At 51.0% G+C, this 18,948-nt stretch overlaps 2 protein-coding genes and 1 long non-coding RNA gene across 5 annotated transcripts in view; all 3 read right to left on the bottom strand.

The window, feature by feature from the left end:
* CLASRP (CLK4 associating serine/arginine rich protein) overlaps positions 1–15,902 on the bottom strand; it is a 32,339-nt gene extending 16,437 nt beyond the window's left edge. Inside the window, exons 1-5 of one of the 2 annotated variants that reach the window (XR_004051987.1) lie at positions 15,834–15,897; positions 14,644–14,771; positions 1,864–1,961; positions 1,166–1,267; positions 881–960 (exon numbers count right to left, since the gene is read on the bottom strand). Coding sequence is in view for 1 of the 2 variants with exons in the window: in XM_030912723.1 (XP_030768583.1) it covers positions 881–960; positions 1,166–1,267; positions 1,864–1,961; positions 14,644–14,742 (379 nt within the window). In the remaining variant the exon portion in view is untranslated. Of the gene's footprint in view, positions 1–880; positions 961–1,165; positions 1,268–1,863; positions 1,962–14,643; positions 14,772–15,833 lie in introns of both variants that reach the window. The other variant, XM_030912723.1, reaches the window with a different exon arrangement.
* Positions 15,903–16,094: 192 nt separating this feature from the next.
* On the bottom strand, positions 16,095–16,722 carry LOC115892308. Its single transcript, XR_004052201.1, has 2 exons — positions 16,515–16,722; positions 16,095–16,348 (listed from the first exon to the last, which is right to left on the bottom strand). It is a non-coding gene; the product is annotated as an uncharacterized LOC115892308 (long non-coding RNA).
* Positions 16,723–17,056: 334 nt separating this feature from the next.
* Positions 17,057–18,948, bottom strand: part of RELB (RELB proto-oncogene, NF-kB subunit) — a 41,991-nt gene continuing 40,099 nt past the window's right edge. The window contains exon 11 of one of the 2 annotated variants that reach the window (XM_030913324.1): positions 17,057–17,840. In XM_030913324.1, coding sequence (XP_030769184.1) covers positions 17,461–17,840 — 380 coding nt within the window. In that variant the 3' untranslated portion in view covers positions 17,057–17,460. The remainder of the gene's footprint in view (positions 17,841–18,948) is intronic. The other variant, XM_030913323.1, reaches the window with a different exon arrangement.

The following is an 18,948-nucleotide window of genomic DNA, read 5'->3' as shown; positions in this document are numbered from 1 at the left end:
CACGCTTCTCGAAGAGGAAACCGAGACCCACCAGGTAGTAAGGCACAAACCCAGCAGAGAACTCCATCCTTCCCTTAACTCCACAGGGAACCCCAAGAAAGGGAATCTCTAGTTCTTGGTAGGTGAGTTAGGAGCTTTCCATCAGCAGAGAGCAGTGGTTAAGGACACATGGAGAATCCCAGGTCCTTAGACAAGGTGTTCCCCCTCGACATCCTTGTCTGTAAAACAGGGTGACAGCTGGGTGCGGTGGCTCACGCCTGTAATCCCAGCACTTTGGGAGGCCGTGGTAGGTGGATCACAAGGTCAAGAGTTCAAGACCAGCCTGGCCAAGATGGTGAAACCCTGTCTCTACTAAAACTACAACAAATTAGCTGGGGGTGGTGGCAGGCACTTGTGATCCCAGCTACTTAGGAGGCTGAGGCAGGAGAATCACTTGAACCCAGGAGGCAGAGGTTGCAGTGAGCCGAGATCATACCACTGCACTCTAGCCTGGGCAACAAGAACGAAACTCCGCCTCTAATAAATAAATAAATAAATAAATAATTTTAAAAATTTAAAAATAAAAATAAAAACATATTCTTGCTATTTTCTCTATTCTTTAAAGAAAAAAGGACCATGGAGTCAGAAGGCATGGTATATGGACGTGACCCTGCTGGGAACAACCAATTTGGCAGACATCCCCTATACCAAATCCAGAGACGGAGGCCCCGAAGGGGAAAGAGATGCAGGCAAAGTGAGTCTATCGTAGAGCTGGAGCCGGAACCCAAGATCCTTTAGTAGAAAGTATGTGGATAAAACTTTTCTTCCCAAACTTATTTATGTCTTCCAGGCTCCAGGGCCCCCAAACCCCACACCCCTCGTCCCCCTGCAGATCACTCACTGCCGGCAAAGTCGTTCTGCACCAGGCCTCGGTAGCGCTCGTAGTTACACTTTCGTTCGTCCGACTCCTGTTCTGGGGAGCTTTAGGGGAGGGTGAGACCTTGAAATCAGAGGGAAGGGGTGGATCCCACCCCAAGCCAGCAGGAAGGGAAATGAGGCATCCCCCTCAGGCTCAGGGCGGTACCAAATAGGAGGGGCTCCTAGGAAGGTGACAGGCAAGCTGGGAAAAGAACAGGGGCTCCTGGGTATGACACCGTGCCTGGCAGCCCTCTGAGAGGCGGCTTACATGGTGGTGAGCAGTGGGGGGGTGTAGTCGGGGATGTGGTCCAGGTGGGCGCGGACATCGAATCGGTCGATCATGTTGTTGGTGTCCCCCTGCCAGGGCATCCTGAAGTGGGAGGGGAGCAGGAAAGCAAGAACTTCAGGGTCCACAGTGCCCAGGACACAAAGCGCCTGCTCGCTCCCAGCTAAGGCTTGGAAGCCTGGCCCTCACCTCAGCCCCCAGCTCTCAGTCCCTCCTGCTGCAAGCCTCCCTGAATCCACATTCAGGCTCCTGGGACCTGAAACAGGCCAGTCATCTGACTGCCCCTGGGGACACCAGGACCCCATTTCTCAGAACCAAGCAATAGTGGGGAACTTGAACCAGGTCCTAGTGGGTATTTGAGGAGCGGGCCTCAGGCACCCTGAGAGAGCCCTGGTCTGGCAACCTACTCTCTGCTTCCTCTGTGCCTCTGGCCCGGCTCCACCCATTTCTAAGTCCTCCAACCAGGACTGCTACCCTAGGGCCTCCACCCCAACCCTTGCTCATTGTTCTTACACCCTGTGACTATCACCTTCACATGTGGGTCATGCCTTCCCTGCCTCTAAGTCCCCAAACATCTGTCCATACTTCAGTCTCTGCTCCAGACTCTACACCACCCCAGGTCGGTTCTGACTCCTAGTCTTCAGTCACAGACACTCCCCTGCCTCCCGTATGAGTCTTACATATTAACAGGGCTCTCAGCGGCCAGGGCGACTGCAGAATCCAGGTGCACCTTGCAAGCTCGGCCATGTACCTGCAGGAACTGGGCTGGGTCTTTCTTCTGCAGGGGTAAACAGGACTGAGGTCACCACCCAACAGAGCTCCAAACCCCACCCCCTCAAACACAACCCAGCTTAGCAGCAAGCTCACTTCTAAGGTCAAGTGGGCCATACCTCAGAGGTGAACCAACCTGCTAACCTTTAGAAATAAGGGAATTGGCTGGGCACAGAGGCTCACGCCTATAATCTCAACACTTTGGGAGGCCAAGGCAGGTGGGTCACCTAAAGTCAGGAGTTCCAGACCAACATGACGAAACCCAGGCGCTACTAAAAATACAAAAAATTAGCTGGGCGTGGTGACATATGCCTGTAATCCTAGCTACTTGGGAGCCTGAGGCAGAAGAATCGCTTGAACCTGGGAGGCGGAAGTTACAGTGAGCTGAAATTGTGTCACCGCACTCTAGCCTGGGTGACAGAGCAAGACTCCATCTCAGAAAGGAAAAAAAAAAAAAAGAAATTAAATAAGGAATTTGTTCCTCTCGAGGTGGTGGCCAGTACGAAGACCTCGCTCTCTAAAATATCAGTGCCCACAACTCTTCACCTCCCATCCTCAGGGCCATTCATTTAGAGACAGGTGTGGGCACTCCAGCTTGGACCACACTGCATCCGCACGTGGAAAGATGACCAACATCATTAGCCATCAGGGAAATGCCAATCAGAACCACAAGATACCACTTCACCCACACTAGGCTGGCTGACATGGAAAGGACAGACTATAACAAGTAGTAGGCCAGGCGTAGTGGCTCACCCCTGTAATCCCAGCCCTTTGGGAGGCGTAGGCAGACGGATCACCTGAGGTCAGGAGTTCAAGACCAGCCTGGCCAACATGGTGAAACCCTCCCTGTCTCTACTAAAAATACAAAAAAATTAGCCAGCCATGGTGGCAGGTGCCTGTAATCCCAGCTACTTGGGAGGCCAAGGCAAGAGAATCGCTTGAACCTTGGAGGCAGAGGTAGGTTGCAGTAAACCAAGATCACGCCATTGCACTCCAGCCTGGGGGACAAGAGCAAGACTCCATCTCAAAAAAAAAAAAAAAACACAAAAAAGCAAGTAGTGACAAGAAAGTAGAGAAATCAGGTTCTTCAACTGCAGTGCAATGGCATGATCTCAGCTCACTACAACCTCCACCTCCCAGGTTCAAGCGATTCTCCTGCCTCAGCCTCCCGAGTAGCTGGGATTAACAAGCATGCGCCACCACATCCGGCTAAGTTTGTATTTTTTTTTTTTTTTTCTGAGACGGAGTCTCGCTCTGTTGCCCAGGCTGGAGTGCAGTAGCCGGATCTCAGCTCACTACAAGCTCTGCCTCCCAGGTTTATGCCATTCTCCTGCCTCAGTCTCCCAAGTAGCTGGGACTACAGGTGCCCGCCACCTCGCCCGGCGAGTTTTTTGTATTTTTTAGTAGAGACGGGGTTTCACCGTGTTAGCCAGGATGGTGTCGATCTCCTGACCTCGTGATCCGCCCATCTCAGCCTCCCAAAGTGCTGGGATTATAGGCTCGAGCCACCATGCCCAGCCAATTTTGTATTTTTAATAGAGATGGGGTTCTCCACGTTGGTCAGGCTGGTCTCAAACTCTCAACCTCAGGTGATCCACCCGCCTCAGTCTCCCAAAGTGCTGGGATTACAGGCGTGAGCCACTGTGCCCGGCCTCAAGTTTTAAATAATTACTACACGGCCAATGAATTACCAATTCCACTCCTAGGTATATACCCAAAAGAACTGGAAACAGGTACTCAAATCTTGTACACAAACACTCCTAGCAGCATTATTCACAACAGCCAGAAGGTGGGAACAACCCAAAGGTCCTTAATGGACGAACAGATCGACAAAATGTGGACCATTCACACAGTGGAATATTATTCAGCAATGAAAAGGAATAAAGTTCTGCTATCTGCTACAACATGGACGAGCCTCAAAAACATTCTGCTAAGCGACCGAAGCCAGTCACAAAAGGCCACCCATTGTGCAATCCCATTTCTATGCAATGTCCAGAATAGGCAAATCCACAGAGGCCGAGAGGAGATCAGCGCTGAGGAGTTGGGGGAATGGGACTCACTGCAAATGGGTACAGGGTTTCCTTTTTTTTTTTTTTTTTTTTTGAGACAGAGTCTTGCTCTCTGCTCTGTCACCTAGGCGGGCATGCAGTGGCACTATCTCAGATCATTGTAACCTCTGCCTCCCAAGTTCAGGCGATTCTCCTGCCTCCACCTCCCGAGTAGCTAGAACTGCAGGTGCCCGCCACCACGCCCAGCTCATTTTTTCTAATTTTAGGAGAGCCTCGGTTTCACCATGTTGGCCAGGCTGGTCTCGAACTCCTGACCTCAAGAGATCCATTTGCCTTGGCCTCCCAAAGGGCTGGGATTACAGGCGTGAGCCACCGTGCCAGTCGGGGCTTCTTTTTGGGGTAATGAAAATGTTGTAACATTTGATTGTGGTGATAGCTGCACAATCCATCCTGAAAAGCACTGAATTACATCCTTCAATGAGTGAACTGTGAACTGTATCTCAATGAGCTCTTTGTAAAAACAACCAAAAAGAAAAGAAAAAAAAAAAAGTCCAAAAAAGGGCACTAAGTCCCTACCACTGTTATGCATGAGCCAAAAAAAACAAAACAAAAAAAAAACAACTACTAAGACAGGGAAGACTCTCCCGAGTCGATGGCCCTCAGGTCTTTGCCTTCGTGCAGGGGTCACAATCCAAGTCATCGTAAGAGCATCATGATCAGAAGAAAATCTGGCAACTCCCACCACTGAGCTTCCAGAGAGCTGGGCCCTAGATGACCTCTCGCTGGGTGCTCCCAGAGGAGCCTACCAGAGCTGTAGGAGCGGCTGCTGTGCTGTCCATGAAATCCTGATCCAGCTCCCAGTGACATACACCCAGAGTCCAGTCACTTCTCACCCCCCCAACCCCAGCCCCATCCAAAATCCCCTCTCACCTGGACCACCTTGTCCCTGGGTTCTACCTCCAGGGGATTCGCTGACACTTGTTGGGCCGCACTCCACCCCTCATCCCGCCCAGCCCCTGACCACTCAGCCCTCACAGGCGCTGGCCTGTCCCTCTCTGATTTCTCTCCTCCCCTACTCTGCTCCAGGCACACTGGCCCTCATGCCATTCTTTGGGCATTCCAGACATGCCCCGCACTTCTGCTCAGGACCTCTGCGCTTGCTGCCCCACCGTTTATTTCAGATCTCCTCCTAAAAGCCGTCCTCAGTGACCCTATCTAAATAGCTCCCCACTTATCTATGCAAGCTCCTTCACTCTGTGGCTTTATTGAGATGTAATTCACATACCACACAATTCACTCACTGAACTCCACTTGTGTTCTTTTGAGCACCTGCTACCACCTGCCTCTAGGACTAATATTCATTCATCACCTTTCTCCCATGCTAGAATGCAACTCGCAGGAGGCAGGGCTCTGTTTTGGCTGCTATAACCCGAGAGCCTACAACAGGGCCTGGCCCACAGCAGGCGCTCGAGAACACCCAATGAAGGAAAGAGAGGAATAATCCTTACTAACAGATGAGGACTCTGAGCCCCTTCAGGAAAAAAACGCCAGCTCCAAGTTTCCAAGCTCCTGCACCTCCTCACTCTGTCTCCATCTCCTACCCCAACACTCAGCTGGCAGATGAGCAGGTGCAGTCTGGGCTGGAAGGAGCTGAGTCACTCACCAGGGACCACAGCTAATACCCGGCTAGTTTCAACCCCACACTCGCTATGTGCCAGGTGCTGGGCTGCTGTAACTCTCATTTCACACCTAAAGAAAACTGACTTTAAGGAACGCTCAAAACCACAGGCCCAGCGAGGTGGCGCTGCTGGAGTCCACCTCCTCACGCTGCACCTCGCCTGCCTCCCTTGATCCCTTAGCTGATTCCTCAGCTGGGGCAACACAGCGCATCCCGCTCCCTCTGCCCTGGGACAGGCCAGCCAAGTCCAAGGTCAAGATCCCATCATACTCCTGAGGCTGTTCCAGGCCAAATACTCTGTTCCCACAGCCAGGACTCATGGGACACTTTGCAGGACAGAATTTGGCAGGTACAAGGAAGCTACTGGCAGTGTCAGCTTCACAGAAAGGAAAAAGCACTGAGCTGGGAGTAAACACCTGGAGTCCAGGGCCTGGTTCTGTTGGGAGATTCTGGAAAAGTCAATGAACCCTACAAAAAACCAGGCACTGTTTTATGTGTACTGGCTCACTCGAATGTCACAACCATGGGAGAAACATACTATTCTTTTTCTTTTTTTTTTGAGACCAAGTCTTGCTCAGTCGCCCAGGCTGGAGTGCAGTGGTGCAATCTTGGCCCACTGCAAGCTCCGCCTTCCGGGTTCATGCCATCCTCCTGCCTCAGCTTCCCAAGTAGCTGGGACTACAGGTGCCCACCACCGCGCCCGGCTAATTTTCTTTTTTTTTTTTTTTTCGTATTTTTAGTAGAGACAGGGTTTCACCGTGTTAGCCAGGATGGTCTCGATCTCCTGACGTTGTGATCCACCTGCCTCGGCCTCCCAAAGTGCTGGGATTATAGGCGTGAGCCACCACGCCCAGCCCCCCCTTTCTTTTTTTTTTTTTTTTGAGACAGAGTCTTTCTATGTCACCCAGGCTGGAGTGCAATGGTGCAATCTCGGCTCACTGGAACCTCCACCTCCCAAGTTCAAGCGATTCTCCTGCCTCAGCCTCCTGAGTAGCTGGGATTACAGGTGCCCACCACCACACTTCGTTAATTTTGGTATTTTTAGTAGAGATGGGGTTTCACCATGTTGGCTAGGCTGGTCTCGAACTACTGACCTCGTGATCTGCCTGCCTCGGCCTCCCAAAGTGCTGACACTACAGGTGTGAGCCACCACACCTGGCCAGAAGGTACTATTCTTTTTTTTTTTTTGAGACAGAGTCTCGCTCTGTTACCCAGACTGAAGTGCAAGTAGTATGATCTCAGCTCACTTCCACCTCCACCTCCCAAGTTCAAGCGATTCTCCTGCCTCAGCCTCCCGAGTAGCTGGGACTACAGGTGCCCACCACCACACTTGGCTAATTTTAGTATTTTTAGTACAGATGGGGTTTCACCATATTGGCCAGGCTGGTCTCGAACTCCTGACCTCATGATCTGCCTGTCTCGGCCTCCCAAAGGGCTGGGATTACAGGCATGAGCCACCACACCCAGCTGATACTATTCTTATGCCCATGTTACAGATGAGCAAACTGAGGCTCAGAGATGGGGCTCTGAATAATATTGCATTATGTGTAAAGACCACATTTTCTTTCTCGATGTATCCCTCAATGGACATTTAGCTTGCATCCACCTCTTGGCTATTGCGAATAATGCTATAATGAACGTAAGTGCATAAGTGTTTTCAAGATCCAAAATCCACTTTTTTTTTTTGTAGCAGAGTTTTGCTCGTGCTGCCCAGGCTGAGCTGCAATGGCACGATCTCGGCTCACCGCAATCTCTGCCTCCCGGGTTCTCCTGGCTCAACCTCCCGAGTAGCTGGGATTACAGGCATGCACCACAATGCCCGGCTAATTCTGTATTTTTAGTAGAGATGAGGTTTCTCCATGTTGGTGAGGCTGGTCTTGAACTCCTGACCTCAGGTGATCTGCCCGCCTCAGCCTCCCAAAGTGTTGGTATTACAGGCGTGAGTCACCGCGCCCTGCCTAAAACCAACTCTTAACTATTGGATTATCCTGTCTCTAGGATCAGATTGGGTCAGAGGAGTTCATGAAGTTGCTCATTCATTCATTCAACTGTTAAGCAGTCCTTGCGCTAGGGTATGGCAGTAACTGAGATAGCCCTGGCCCTGCCCTCATGGGCTCACAGTCCAGTATGGGAGACAGACTTGTCCCTACACCAGGATGACCTAGAGTGGACAGCGCTGAGATGGGGGCCCACAGTGGGAACACCTGACCCAGACTTTGGGGGTCAGTCTGGGACTTCCTGGAGGAGACCACACCTGAGCTGCGACCCGTTTACTTCTCATTTCCATATCAACAAAGGATTCTGTTTCTTTGTCCAAACCACTGATTAAAAAGGAAAGTAGACAAGGACAGAAGCAATGACAGAACCGGAGTCTGCTTGGGACTGAAGACAGGGAGAGAAAGCAGGCACCAAGGACAAATCAGGAAGAGAAACCAACTGCATCTGGACACGCTCATCCAGCCTGCCACCATCTACCGCAGCTTCACTGACACTCGCTCCACAGCCTCCGCTCTCGGCCCAAGACTGAGTATGAGAGCCCCCTCCTCAAAGCAGCCATCAGCCATGGCCCAGCCATACTCCACAGCTTGGCAGCCCAGATCAGAATGCAGGTCACGTTCACATACAGGGACAATGGCTGCTTGTACAGGCCTGCACCACAAAGCACCCACAGACATTGGTTCTTTGAGCTCTTTCCCGTTATCCAGTGAAAGGGGCTGGTCGTCACCACTGTCCTGAAAAGGAATACAATGCAGCAAGCTCCCTTGCTAACAGGGAGGGGGCCTGGAGTCCCAGCTCCACCCTTCCTTCCTCTGCACCATCCCTCCACCTGGATCCGAACTCCAGCTCTATCAGGAACAGTAACGTCAATAACAAGAACTAATATTTACTGAGCAATAGCGACGCTGGCCAGGCTCTCTCAGCGGTCTGTACGTCCAACACTCCAGCAACATCGAGGGACATGCTCTTGCCTCCGCTGTTTGTGACAAACCATTAATTGGCAACCAACATCTATTCCCTTTCCTACAACAGTAATAGAACTCCAAATATATCTGGTCAGGGCGACCCAAAATAAAGTCTATACCTCTTGGCCTTCCTTACAGCTTTTCATGAGACTACCTCCTGGTCAGCAGGGGAGGAGTGGAAATGTTACAGGAAAACATCCAGAAACTTTTTTTTTTTTTAAGACAGGGTCTTACTCTCCCACTCAGGCTGGAGTGCAGCGGTACAGTCACAGCTTGCTGCAGCCTCCACTTCCTGGGCTCAAGAGATCCTCTCACCTCAGCCTCTTGAGGAGCTGGGACCGCAGATGCACGCCACCATGCCTGGTTAATTTTTGTATATTTTGGTATTGACGGGGTTTCACCATGTTGTCCAGGCTGGTTTCGAACTCCTGGGCTCAAGCAATCCTCCTGCCTCGGCCTCCCAAAGTGCTGGGATTACAGGAGTGAGCCACCGCACCTGGCTTAGAAACTTTCTCAACGAATGGCATGAGCGCTTTGCCCCTTTTCCTCCCTTCTCCCTCACTGCTGGAGAGAATGAAGACATGATGGCCACAGCCTTGATGCAACAATGGGAAGGGAAGCTGTGCCCAGGAGAACAAAACAGAAGCAGCTTAGGTCCCTCACCTAACTGGCTACCTTTTGGCTTTTCTGTGACTAAGAAATAAACGCAGGCTGGGCGCAGTGGCTCATGCCTATAATCCCAGCACTTTGGGAGGCCGAGACGGGCGGATCACGAGGTTAGGAGATCTCGACCATCCTGGCTAACACAGTGAAACCCCGTCTCTACTAAAAATACATTTAAAAAAAAAATGAGCCGGGCGCGGTGGCAGGCGCCTGTAGTCCCAGCTACACAGGAGGCTGAGGCAGGAGAATGGTGTGAACCCAGGAAGCGGAGCTTGCAGTGAGCTGAGATTGCGCCACTGCACTCCAGCCTGGGCGACAGAGCAAGACTCTGTCTCAAAAACAAAAAAAGAAATAAACGTCTCTCTTGTTTAAGCCACTGATGGATGTTCTAGGTTTGTTAGAGCCAAAGCTGATTGTCCAATTGACATCATTTCACATGTGGAAGAGGAAATGGGCTCAGGGAGACAGTCACTTGCCCACGTCACACTGTAGGTAAGTGGGATCGCTAGAATTTGAACCCAGAGCCCCATGACTCCCAAATTCTAAGGACTAACCATGATGGTATCTCACCTCCTGGCTGTGTCGCCTTGGGCAAGTGGCCTCACCTTTCCTTTTTGAGACAGGGTCTCACTCTGTCACCCAGGTTCCAGTGCAGTGGTGCAATCACAGCTCACTGTAGTCCCACCCTCCCAGGTCTCATCTTGCCTCTGCCTCCCGAGTAGCTGGGACCACAGGCATATGCCGCCAAACCTGGCTAATTTTTTTAAATTACTTTTTGCAGAGATGGGGTTTTGCTATGCCTCACCTTTTTGAACCTCTATTTCTGCATGATAAGGCACAGGTGAAAAGCTTAGAGAGGTTAAGTGTCAGAGACTGGGTTACAGTGCCAGCTTTGCCCTCGTGCTGTGTGACTGTAAGCCACGCATCTCTGTGCTCCAGTTTTGTCCTCTGTAAAATGGAAATAATAAGAACCACCTCCTAGTCTGGGGTGTGGCTTTGATGAAGCGGAGATACAAGCCAAGTAGTTAGCACAGTGGTTACCAAGAACTGCTCAACAGCATTAGCTGTTATCGTGGCATCACCTTTAACACAGGCATGATTAATACCCACCTCGCAGGCCTGTTAAAAGGACTACTATGCCAACTTCGTGGGCACTGGGTCTGGCACACCATGGGCCCTTAAAAAACAGCAGCTAGGCCGGGTGTGGTGGCTCACGTCTATAATCCCAGCACTTTGGGAGGCTGAGGTGGGCGGATCACTTGAGGTCAGGAGTTTGAGACCAGCCTGGCCAACATGGTGAAACCCCGTCTCTACTAAAAATACAAAAATTAGCCGGGCGTGGGGGCAGGAACCTGTAGTCCCAGATGCTTGGGAGGCTAATGCAGGAGAATTGTTTGAACCTAGGATGCGAAGGTTGCACTGAGCCAAGATCATGCCACTGCACTCCAGCCTGGGTGACAGAGCAAAACTCCGTCTCAAAAAAAAAAAAAAAAAAAAAGGTAGCTATTCATTCCTGAGTGCTGTGTTCCTAGGCCAGTGCTGGGGCCTCAGCTACGACCCACAGAGACCCAGGCCTTGCTCTCATGGCCACATCGTTCTGACGCTATCAAAGATGAGCTCTCCCTGTAGCCCTCTGGTTCCTTCCTGGGTGGTAGAGGCAAGCGAGGAGCTCTCAGAGCTTCCTCTTCTCTGCTGAGTGGAGGTAAGAGCGGTCTCTGTGTCACGGGTGACTGCAGGGGATTCAAAAAAAACCCTGCATCTAAAGCCCTCTCACATGGCTTGGGGGTGCCTGTGAAGGATCAATTAAATGGTTAATTACTATTGTTAATATTGTGTTTTTTTGTTTTGTTTTTTTTTTTTTTGAGACGGAGTCTCACGCTGTCACCCAGGCTGGAGTGCAGTGGCGCGATATCCACTCACTGCAAGCTCCGCCTCCCGGGTTCACACCATTCTCCTCCTGCCTCAGCCTCCTGAGTAGCTGGGACTACAGGCGCCCGCCACCGCGCCCGGCTAGTTTTTTGTATCTTTTTAGTAGAGACGGGGTTTCACCGTGTTAGGCAGGATGGTCTCGATCTCCTGACCTTGTGATCCGCCCGTCTCGGCCTCCCAAAGTGCTGGGATTACAGGCTTGAGCCACCGCGCCCGGCCTGTTAATATTGTTTTATTCATCTATTCTTTCAAACCATATTTGATGGACCCAACCTTAGGGTACAAATGTGACCCAAGTACACTTAGCCCTAGGCTCACAGAGCTGGGTATGTGCATATACGTATGAATGGATAAACATATTTTATAAACACACACACACACACACAGGTTAAGTATTCCTTATCTGAATACTTACAGAAATGTTTTGGATTTTTTCAGATTTTGGAATATTTGCCTATTCATAATGAGGTATCTTAGGGATGGCACCCAAGTCCAAAGACCAAATTCATTTATACTTTATAAGCACAGCCTGAAGGTAACTGTATACAATATTTTAAACAATTTTGTGCATGAAACGAAGTTTGTGTTAAGTACTTACATGTGAAACTTTCCACTTGTAGTGCAGCATCATGTCAGTATGCAGAAAGTTTCAGATTTTGGAGGTAGCCGGGCACGGTGGCTCACGCCTATAATCCCAGCACTTTGGGAGGCCGAGGCAAGCAAATCACCTGCGGTCGGGAGTTCAAGACTAGCCTGACCAACATGGTGAAACCCTGTCTCTACCAAAAGTACAAAAATTAGCCAGGCATAGTGGCATACGCCTGTAATTCCAGGTACTCAGGAGGTTGACTGAGGCAGGAGAATAGCTTGAACTTGGGGGGTGGAGGTTGCAGTGAGTTGAGATCACACCACTGCACTCCAGCCTGGGCAACTGAGCAAGATTCTGTCTCAAAAAAATAAAAAAGAAGAAGAAGAAGAAAAGAAAACTTGGAGCATTTCGGATTTTGAATTAGGGATGTTCAACCTGTGTATGCGTGTGTGCGAGTGTGTGTGTGTGTATTTTTTTGAGATGGAGTCTCACTGTTGCCCAGGCTGGAAAGCAATGCAACCTCTGCTTCCCAGGTTCAAGCAATTCTCCTGCCTCAGCCTCCCAAATAGCTGGGATTACAGGCACCCGCCACCACGTCCGGCTAATTTTTGTATTTTTAGTAGAGATGAGGTTTCACCATGTTAGCCGGGATGGTCTCAAACTCTTGACCTGAGGTGATCCACCCACCTCGGCCTTCCAAAATGCTGGGATTACAGGCATGAGCCTCCATACCAGGCCCATGTATGTGTATCTTAAGGGTGTTAAATTCCACAAAGGGGAAGGAAAGGGAGCTATGATTAAGGCATCTTTAGAGGACACCTGACTGAGCTTGGGAAACAAGACTGCTCTGAGGACTGAGATCTGACAGATGAGCAGTAGTTAACCAGGTATGGGAAGAGCTCACACAAAGGCCCTGTGGCTGGGGAGCGCTTGAGTCAGTGGAGGAATAGCAAGGAGGCCAAAACAACTTGTGCAAAGGAACAAGGCAGAGTGTAGGGTGGTGTGAGTCTGGAGGAGGGGCAAAGGCGAGGCCATGCAGGACCCTAAAGGCCACAGTGGAGCCTAGGCTTTCTCTCAAGGGCACTTAGAAGCCATAGAGGTGCTCTGAGCAAGAAAGGGACAGGATCAGTTTTGTGCTTTAGAAAGGCCTCTTGGCCGGGCGCAGTGGCTCAAGCCTGTAATCCCAGCACTTTGGGAGGCCGAGACGGGCGGATCACGAGGTCAGGAGATCGAGACCATCCTGGCTAACACGGTGAAACCCCGTCTCTACTAAAAAAAATACAAAAAGCTAGCCGGGCGAGGTGGCGGGCATCTGTAGTCCCAGCTACTTGGGAGGCTGAGGCAGAATGGCGTAAACCCGGAAGGCGGAGCGTGCAGTGAGCTGAGATCTGGCCACTGCACTCCAGCCCGGGCGACAGAGCAAGACTCCGTCTCAAAAAAAAAAAAAAAAAAATAGAAAGGCCTCTTGGACTCTTCTAGGGAGGATAGACTGGAGGAGCCAGGACTGGAGGCCAGCAGACCAGGGAGGAGGCTGGGGCAGTAATACAGAAGCAAATGGAAAATGTCTATATAAATGTCATCTGACAGGAAAACTGAATCTAGTAAACAGGTGCCATTTCAAGCTGGGATCCCAAGGAGACAGAGGAGTTAAACAGGTGAGGAGGGGGTAATACAGGCCAAAGCCCTGTGGTGGCAGAAATAGAAGGCCAGTGGAGCTGCCCAAGGACGAAGCTCAGTGGTCAGACCACAAGGGTCTTTTAGGCCAGGGATAGTTTAGTCTTCCCCCCAAAAAAACTGAAGCATCAAACAGGAGAGGGAAGTGGTCAGGTTTCACTTAATATTCACTCTTTTTTTTTTCCTTTTTTTGAGACAGAGTCTTGTTCTGTCACCCAGGCTAGAGTGTAGTGGCACCATCTCCGTGCACTGCAGCCTCCTCCTCCCAGGCTAAGCAATTCTCGTGCCTCAGCCTCCCAGTTAGCTGGGACTACATGCACACACCACTAAGCCTGGCTAATTTTTTTTTTTTTTTTTTTTTTTTTTGAGGCGGAGTCTCGCTCTGTCGCCCGGGCTGGAGTGCAGTGGCCTGATCTCAGCTCACTGCAAGCTCCGCCTCCCGGGTTTACGCCATTCTCCTGCCTCAGCCTCCCGAGTAGCTGGGACTACAGGCGCCGCCACCTCGCCCGGCTAGTTTTTTTGTATCTTTTAGTAGAGACGGGGTTTCACAGTGTTAGCCAGGATGGTCTCGATCTCCTGACCTCGTGATCCGCCCGTCTCGGCCTCCCAAAGTGCTGGGATTACAGGCTTGAGCCACCGCGCCCGGCCAAGCCTGGCTAATTTTTGTATCTTTAGTAGAGACGGGATTTCACCATTTTGGCCAGGCTGGTCTCAAACTCGTGACCTCAGGTGATCCGCCCACCTCGGCCTCCCAAAGTGCTGGGATTACAGGTGTGAGCCACCGTGCCCGGCCAACTTAATACTCACTCCTATTGTGTGCCAAGCCAAACCTCAAGAGTGGCTGAGCTCTTCTGGGAATGGGGAACCCAGCAACAAGCAAAATAGACAACTTTCTGGAGGTGGCCAGTCTAACGTCAGGACTGCTCTGAGGGTTACAGAGACTTCCCTTTTTCTTGCTAACACCAGATCGGCACTGGGAGGCCACACCAAACGACCCAGTATGTTACAACAAACAGAAGCTCTTGGGATCCTAACAATGATTATGCTCAAGAAAAGATGAATGAATATACTCCTGAGGAAATGAGCCTCTTGTCTTGACATACTTCCAAGCCCAGATTTTACCAGGATGACCTGTGCCCCCCAAACTAGGGTCCCCCACCCCAGATGAAAGGCCAGTTACTCACGATCTTTTCATAATACTCCCGTCTCCGCTCCGCCCTCTTCTTATAGTCGACCATCATGCCTCGAAGCTTCCGCTCATGCTTCCGAGCCTCGTGCCACATTGTGGTGAGGCCAAGCCTGGGGCCTCAACCTGAGGGATGAAGGGACCAGGAAAGTCAGATGGGCTGTGAAAACTGTATGGGCAGAATCAAAGTCATCTAACAAGTTGGTGACAGAGTCGATCCCAAACAACACATCTCTTAGCTTCGGGGAGCAGAAGTGAAGCTGCAGAACGGTATGCCAGAAATTCAAGTCCATCCCTAACAACTTCGATCTGGCAACTTGGGCATTCTAAAAAACCCTTAGGTGATTCTGAGGTGAGCATCCCTGGGAAAGGGGGGTCCTAGATTCCATGCGCTGGAGTCGAGGATGAAAGTTTTGAAACATCAGTAGTGTCTGAAGTAGGGTCAGACGGCAAACCCTGAGCACCTAAGGCTGGAGCTCAGGGGAAAGAGAAGAGCTGAAAAGGCTCCCACTAGGGGCCATGCGTGGGTATGAGTCTGGGTGCTACAGGGATAAGGAGGGTAAGGATGAAGGCAGGTGGAGGAAATCGGAGAAAGCCTTTAAGGGAACAGTGCAGTTGCATGAGGGTGGAGGTCGAGGACAGGTGAAAGGCGTGGCGGAAGATGAAGATGCTAGAGGGAGTGGGAACACAGGAAGGGAGTGTTGCAAGGAGACCAGAGTGAAGTTGAGGTCTAAAGATGGGATCTAGATGGCAGGGTGTGGAGAGTACCCAAGGAAAAAGAGGGTAGAGCTTGAGAGAGGCGGAGTTGGCTGACGGAGGGCGTGGGCTGAGCTTGGGGACAGGGCTTGTGGGAAAGGGAGGAGACCGAAGGTTTGGACGGGGCTTGTGGATCGCGTCGCGGCCTGAGAATTTGGGCTGGTTTTTTTTTTTTTTTTTTTTGATATGGGGGCGGGGACTGTGATAAGCTGTTGGGCCGAAGGCCGAGTCCGACGCGGCAACTTCTGGCCCACAGCCGGGACACGGGCGCGGCCTGAGGCCCGTCAGGCCGAATGGGGAGAGGGACGAGCGATCCTCGGGACCAGGACGCAGTAGAAGCCTACAGCAGTATGGGAAAAGCCTAAGGAAAGGGAGAAGCTGGGCTGACGCCTGCCCGAAAACCGGGAGGTCGAGCCCGCCGCCTGCACTCACCGGCTGGTCTCCGCCTCCCAAAGCTGCGCTCGCGCGCTGCCCGCACCGGAAGCGGAAATGAAAGGCCGCGCTAGGGGGAGCGGGCGGAGCGTGGTGGAGCTCTGCACAGCGCAGTTCCGCCGACGTGAGGGGCGGGTCCTAGGGTCGAGAGGGGCGGGATCCAGAGGAAGAAGTGGGAGAGCCAAGAAGGGAAGAGCTTGGATACTTTATCTTTTTATCTTTTCAATTTTATTTACTTATTTATTTTTATTTTTATTTTTATTTTGGATTGCAAAAATTTATTAAAATTGGAGACACTGTTTTAATCTTCTTGTGCCGTGAGACTCCATCAGGCTGTCTACAAAGACCATTGGGAGGCTGAGGATCACTTGAGCCCATAAGTCTGAGGCTGTAGTAAGCTTCAAAGGGCCACTGCACTCCAGCTTGGGTGAGGCAAGACCCTGTCTTTCAAGCGGTAAGCTGCATGCTTGCTTGCTGTGGTCATTAAAAACCCTAGTTTAGGATAACAGGTCTGCCTGTTTGAAGATGAAAAATAATCCCATTTAAAATTTGCCCTACTCCATTTCCTTTTCAGTCACATTTCAACTTTTAAACAGCTAATCACTCCCATCTACAGATTAAGATGTATATGCCACTAAAACCTTTTGCCACCTTAAAAATTTCCTTGAAGTTTAAACTAACCTGCATTTCTTCAAGCATGAAATCTGAGTCCTGAAATTAAGTGACAATACACAATAAGACAATTTGCATACAATTAAGGGTAATCCAAAAATCTCCAAACACTATAGAATGACTATATTCCCCTTTTCAGGGCATAAACTAGAATGTTACAGCCATCTTTTTTATCTTTTTAATTTTATTTATTTATTTATTTTTATTTTTTTTTGAGACGGAGTCTGTCTTTGTTGCCCAGGCTAGAGTGGCGCGATCTAGGCTCACTGCAACCTTTGCCTCCCGGGTTCAAGTGATTCTCCCACCTCAGCCTCCCGAGTAGCTGGGACTACAGGCGTGCGCCACCACGCTCGGCTAATTTTTGTATTTTTAGTAGAGACTAGGTTTCGTCATGTTGCCCAGGCTGATCTCAAACTCGTGAGCTCAAGCGATCCTCCCGCCTTGGCCTTCCAAAGTGCTGGGATGACAGGCCTGAGCCCCCAGCCTGGAGGCTTTCTTTGCTACGTAAGGAACTAGGGCGTTTCCCAAGCGCAGAACAGACGAAACCCCCCAGGCTCAAAAACTCATCTTTATTGGGAAGACTCTGAACAACCAACCTACCCCCCACCTTCAAGTCTGGGGAGGAAGGGCCGGGGATCTGCCCCCTCCTCCCATATGTACAATCTTTTCCGAATCCTCCTGGAGAAGGTTCCCCCACATGTGGTGACAGAGGCAGCTTTAACAAGCTAGTGCACGGGAGCCATGTCCCTTTTCCTCTCCGGACTCAGTTTCCTCATCTGCAAAATGGGCTCAAGGGGAAACCCGTGCAACGGAGCTTCTGGCCAAGGCTTGAATATGTCCACTTCAGAAGCATGAGGAAGGGCCAAAGGGACGAGGGTGCTAGACATCCTGGTTGGGATTGCACAGCTCCTGCACCTCCCTCCCCACCCAGTGCCCCTCCTCTGGCATCGCGGGGCTACGTGGCTTCAGGCCCCGGGGATAGGAGGCCGCCCCCAAAGGCCGCCTCGCGGTACTGATTGGGGAACATGTTGCTGCCCACGAGGCTGGCAGTGCCTCCATCCCCGGGGCCCGGGGCCTGGTACGAGTCCAGCGTCAGCGGTTCAGGGCCGGGGGGCTCCCCAACCACGGCCCCGGCACTGCACACAACAGCACTAGCATGTGGCGGTGCCGGGGGCAGCAGGTCCAGCATGGTGAAGAGTGTGGGGGCCGTAGGGTCGTAGGCAAAGCCATCGTCCAGGAGGTCAGGCCCGCCAGGGGGCTCCAGGCCGGGCAGGGACACGGTGCCAGAGAAGAAGTCAGGGTCTGGCAGCAGGGCTGACGGCGGGAGGAATGGGCCTACGGGAATGAAGACAGAGAAGTGTAGTGTGATTTAGGGCCAACTTCTGACCAGGCCCTAATTCAAATGCCCCACTTCCTGCAAAATGTGATATCAAGGTGGCCTTTTTTTTATTTTTGAGATGGAGTCTCATTCTGTCGCCCAGGCTGGAATGCAGTCGTGTATTCTTGGCTCACTGCAACCTCTGCCTCCCTGGTTCAAGTTGATTCCCCTGCCTCAGTCTCCCGAGTAGCTGGAACTACAGGCACGTGCCATGCCCAGCTAATTATTGCCTTTTTAGTAGAGATGGGGTTTCACTATGTTTGCCAGGCTGGTCTTGAACTCCTGACCTCAGGTGATCCACCTGCCTCAGCCTCCCAAAGTGCTGGGATTACAGGTATGAGCCACCAAGCCTGGCCTTAAGGTGCCATCTTAATCCCAAGGAGAATCCATGTGAGACTATCACCATTCTCAGATAATAACTAAATTGAAGGCCAAGAATTTAGCCTTCTGGCATGGTGGTTCACACCTGTAATCCCAACACAACATAGCAAGACCCTGTCTCTACGAAAAAATTATTTAAAAGTTAGCTGGATGTGGTGGTGCACGCCTGTAGTCCCAGCTACTTGGCAGGCTGAGGCAGAAGGATTGCTTGAGCCCAGTTTGAGGCTGCAGGGAAGTATGATCACACCACTGCACTCCAGCCTGGGCAACAGAGCAAGACCTTGTCTCTAAAAGTAATGATAATAAGAAGTAAACTAAGGCACTGAGGGAAAGTAAGTGGAAGGCTCACACAACTGTTGTGGAACTAGCATGTGAAACCAGCTCCTACACAGCTGTGGAGAGCTTTCCCTGAGAGTGAGGAAGGAGAAGAGGTTCCAAAGCCCCCTAACATACAGAGACAACCCAAAAAGTGAAATCTCCAGACCATGGGAGACACAAGTTGGGAAGTCACCAGTCCCAAAATTGTCAGAAAAAATAAATGTCATTCTTAGGCATAATGGGGACTTAAGAAAACATAACAATCAAATCAAAAAGTTTCATTGTAAGAGGGATTTTCTGGCCAGGCATGGTGGCTCACACCTGTAATCCCAGCACTTTGGCAGGCCGAGGCGGGCAGATTACCTG

This window comes from Rhinopithecus roxellana, chromosome 12, assembly GCF_007565055.1.
Source record: "Rhinopithecus roxellana isolate Shanxi Qingling chromosome 12, ASM756505v1, whole genome shotgun sequence".
NCBI lineage: Eukaryota > Metazoa > Chordata > Mammalia > Primates > Cercopithecidae > Rhinopithecus > Rhinopithecus roxellana.
The sequence above is the reverse complement of the archived record's forward strand: the minus strand, read 5'-3'. Positions and strand labels throughout refer to the sequence as shown.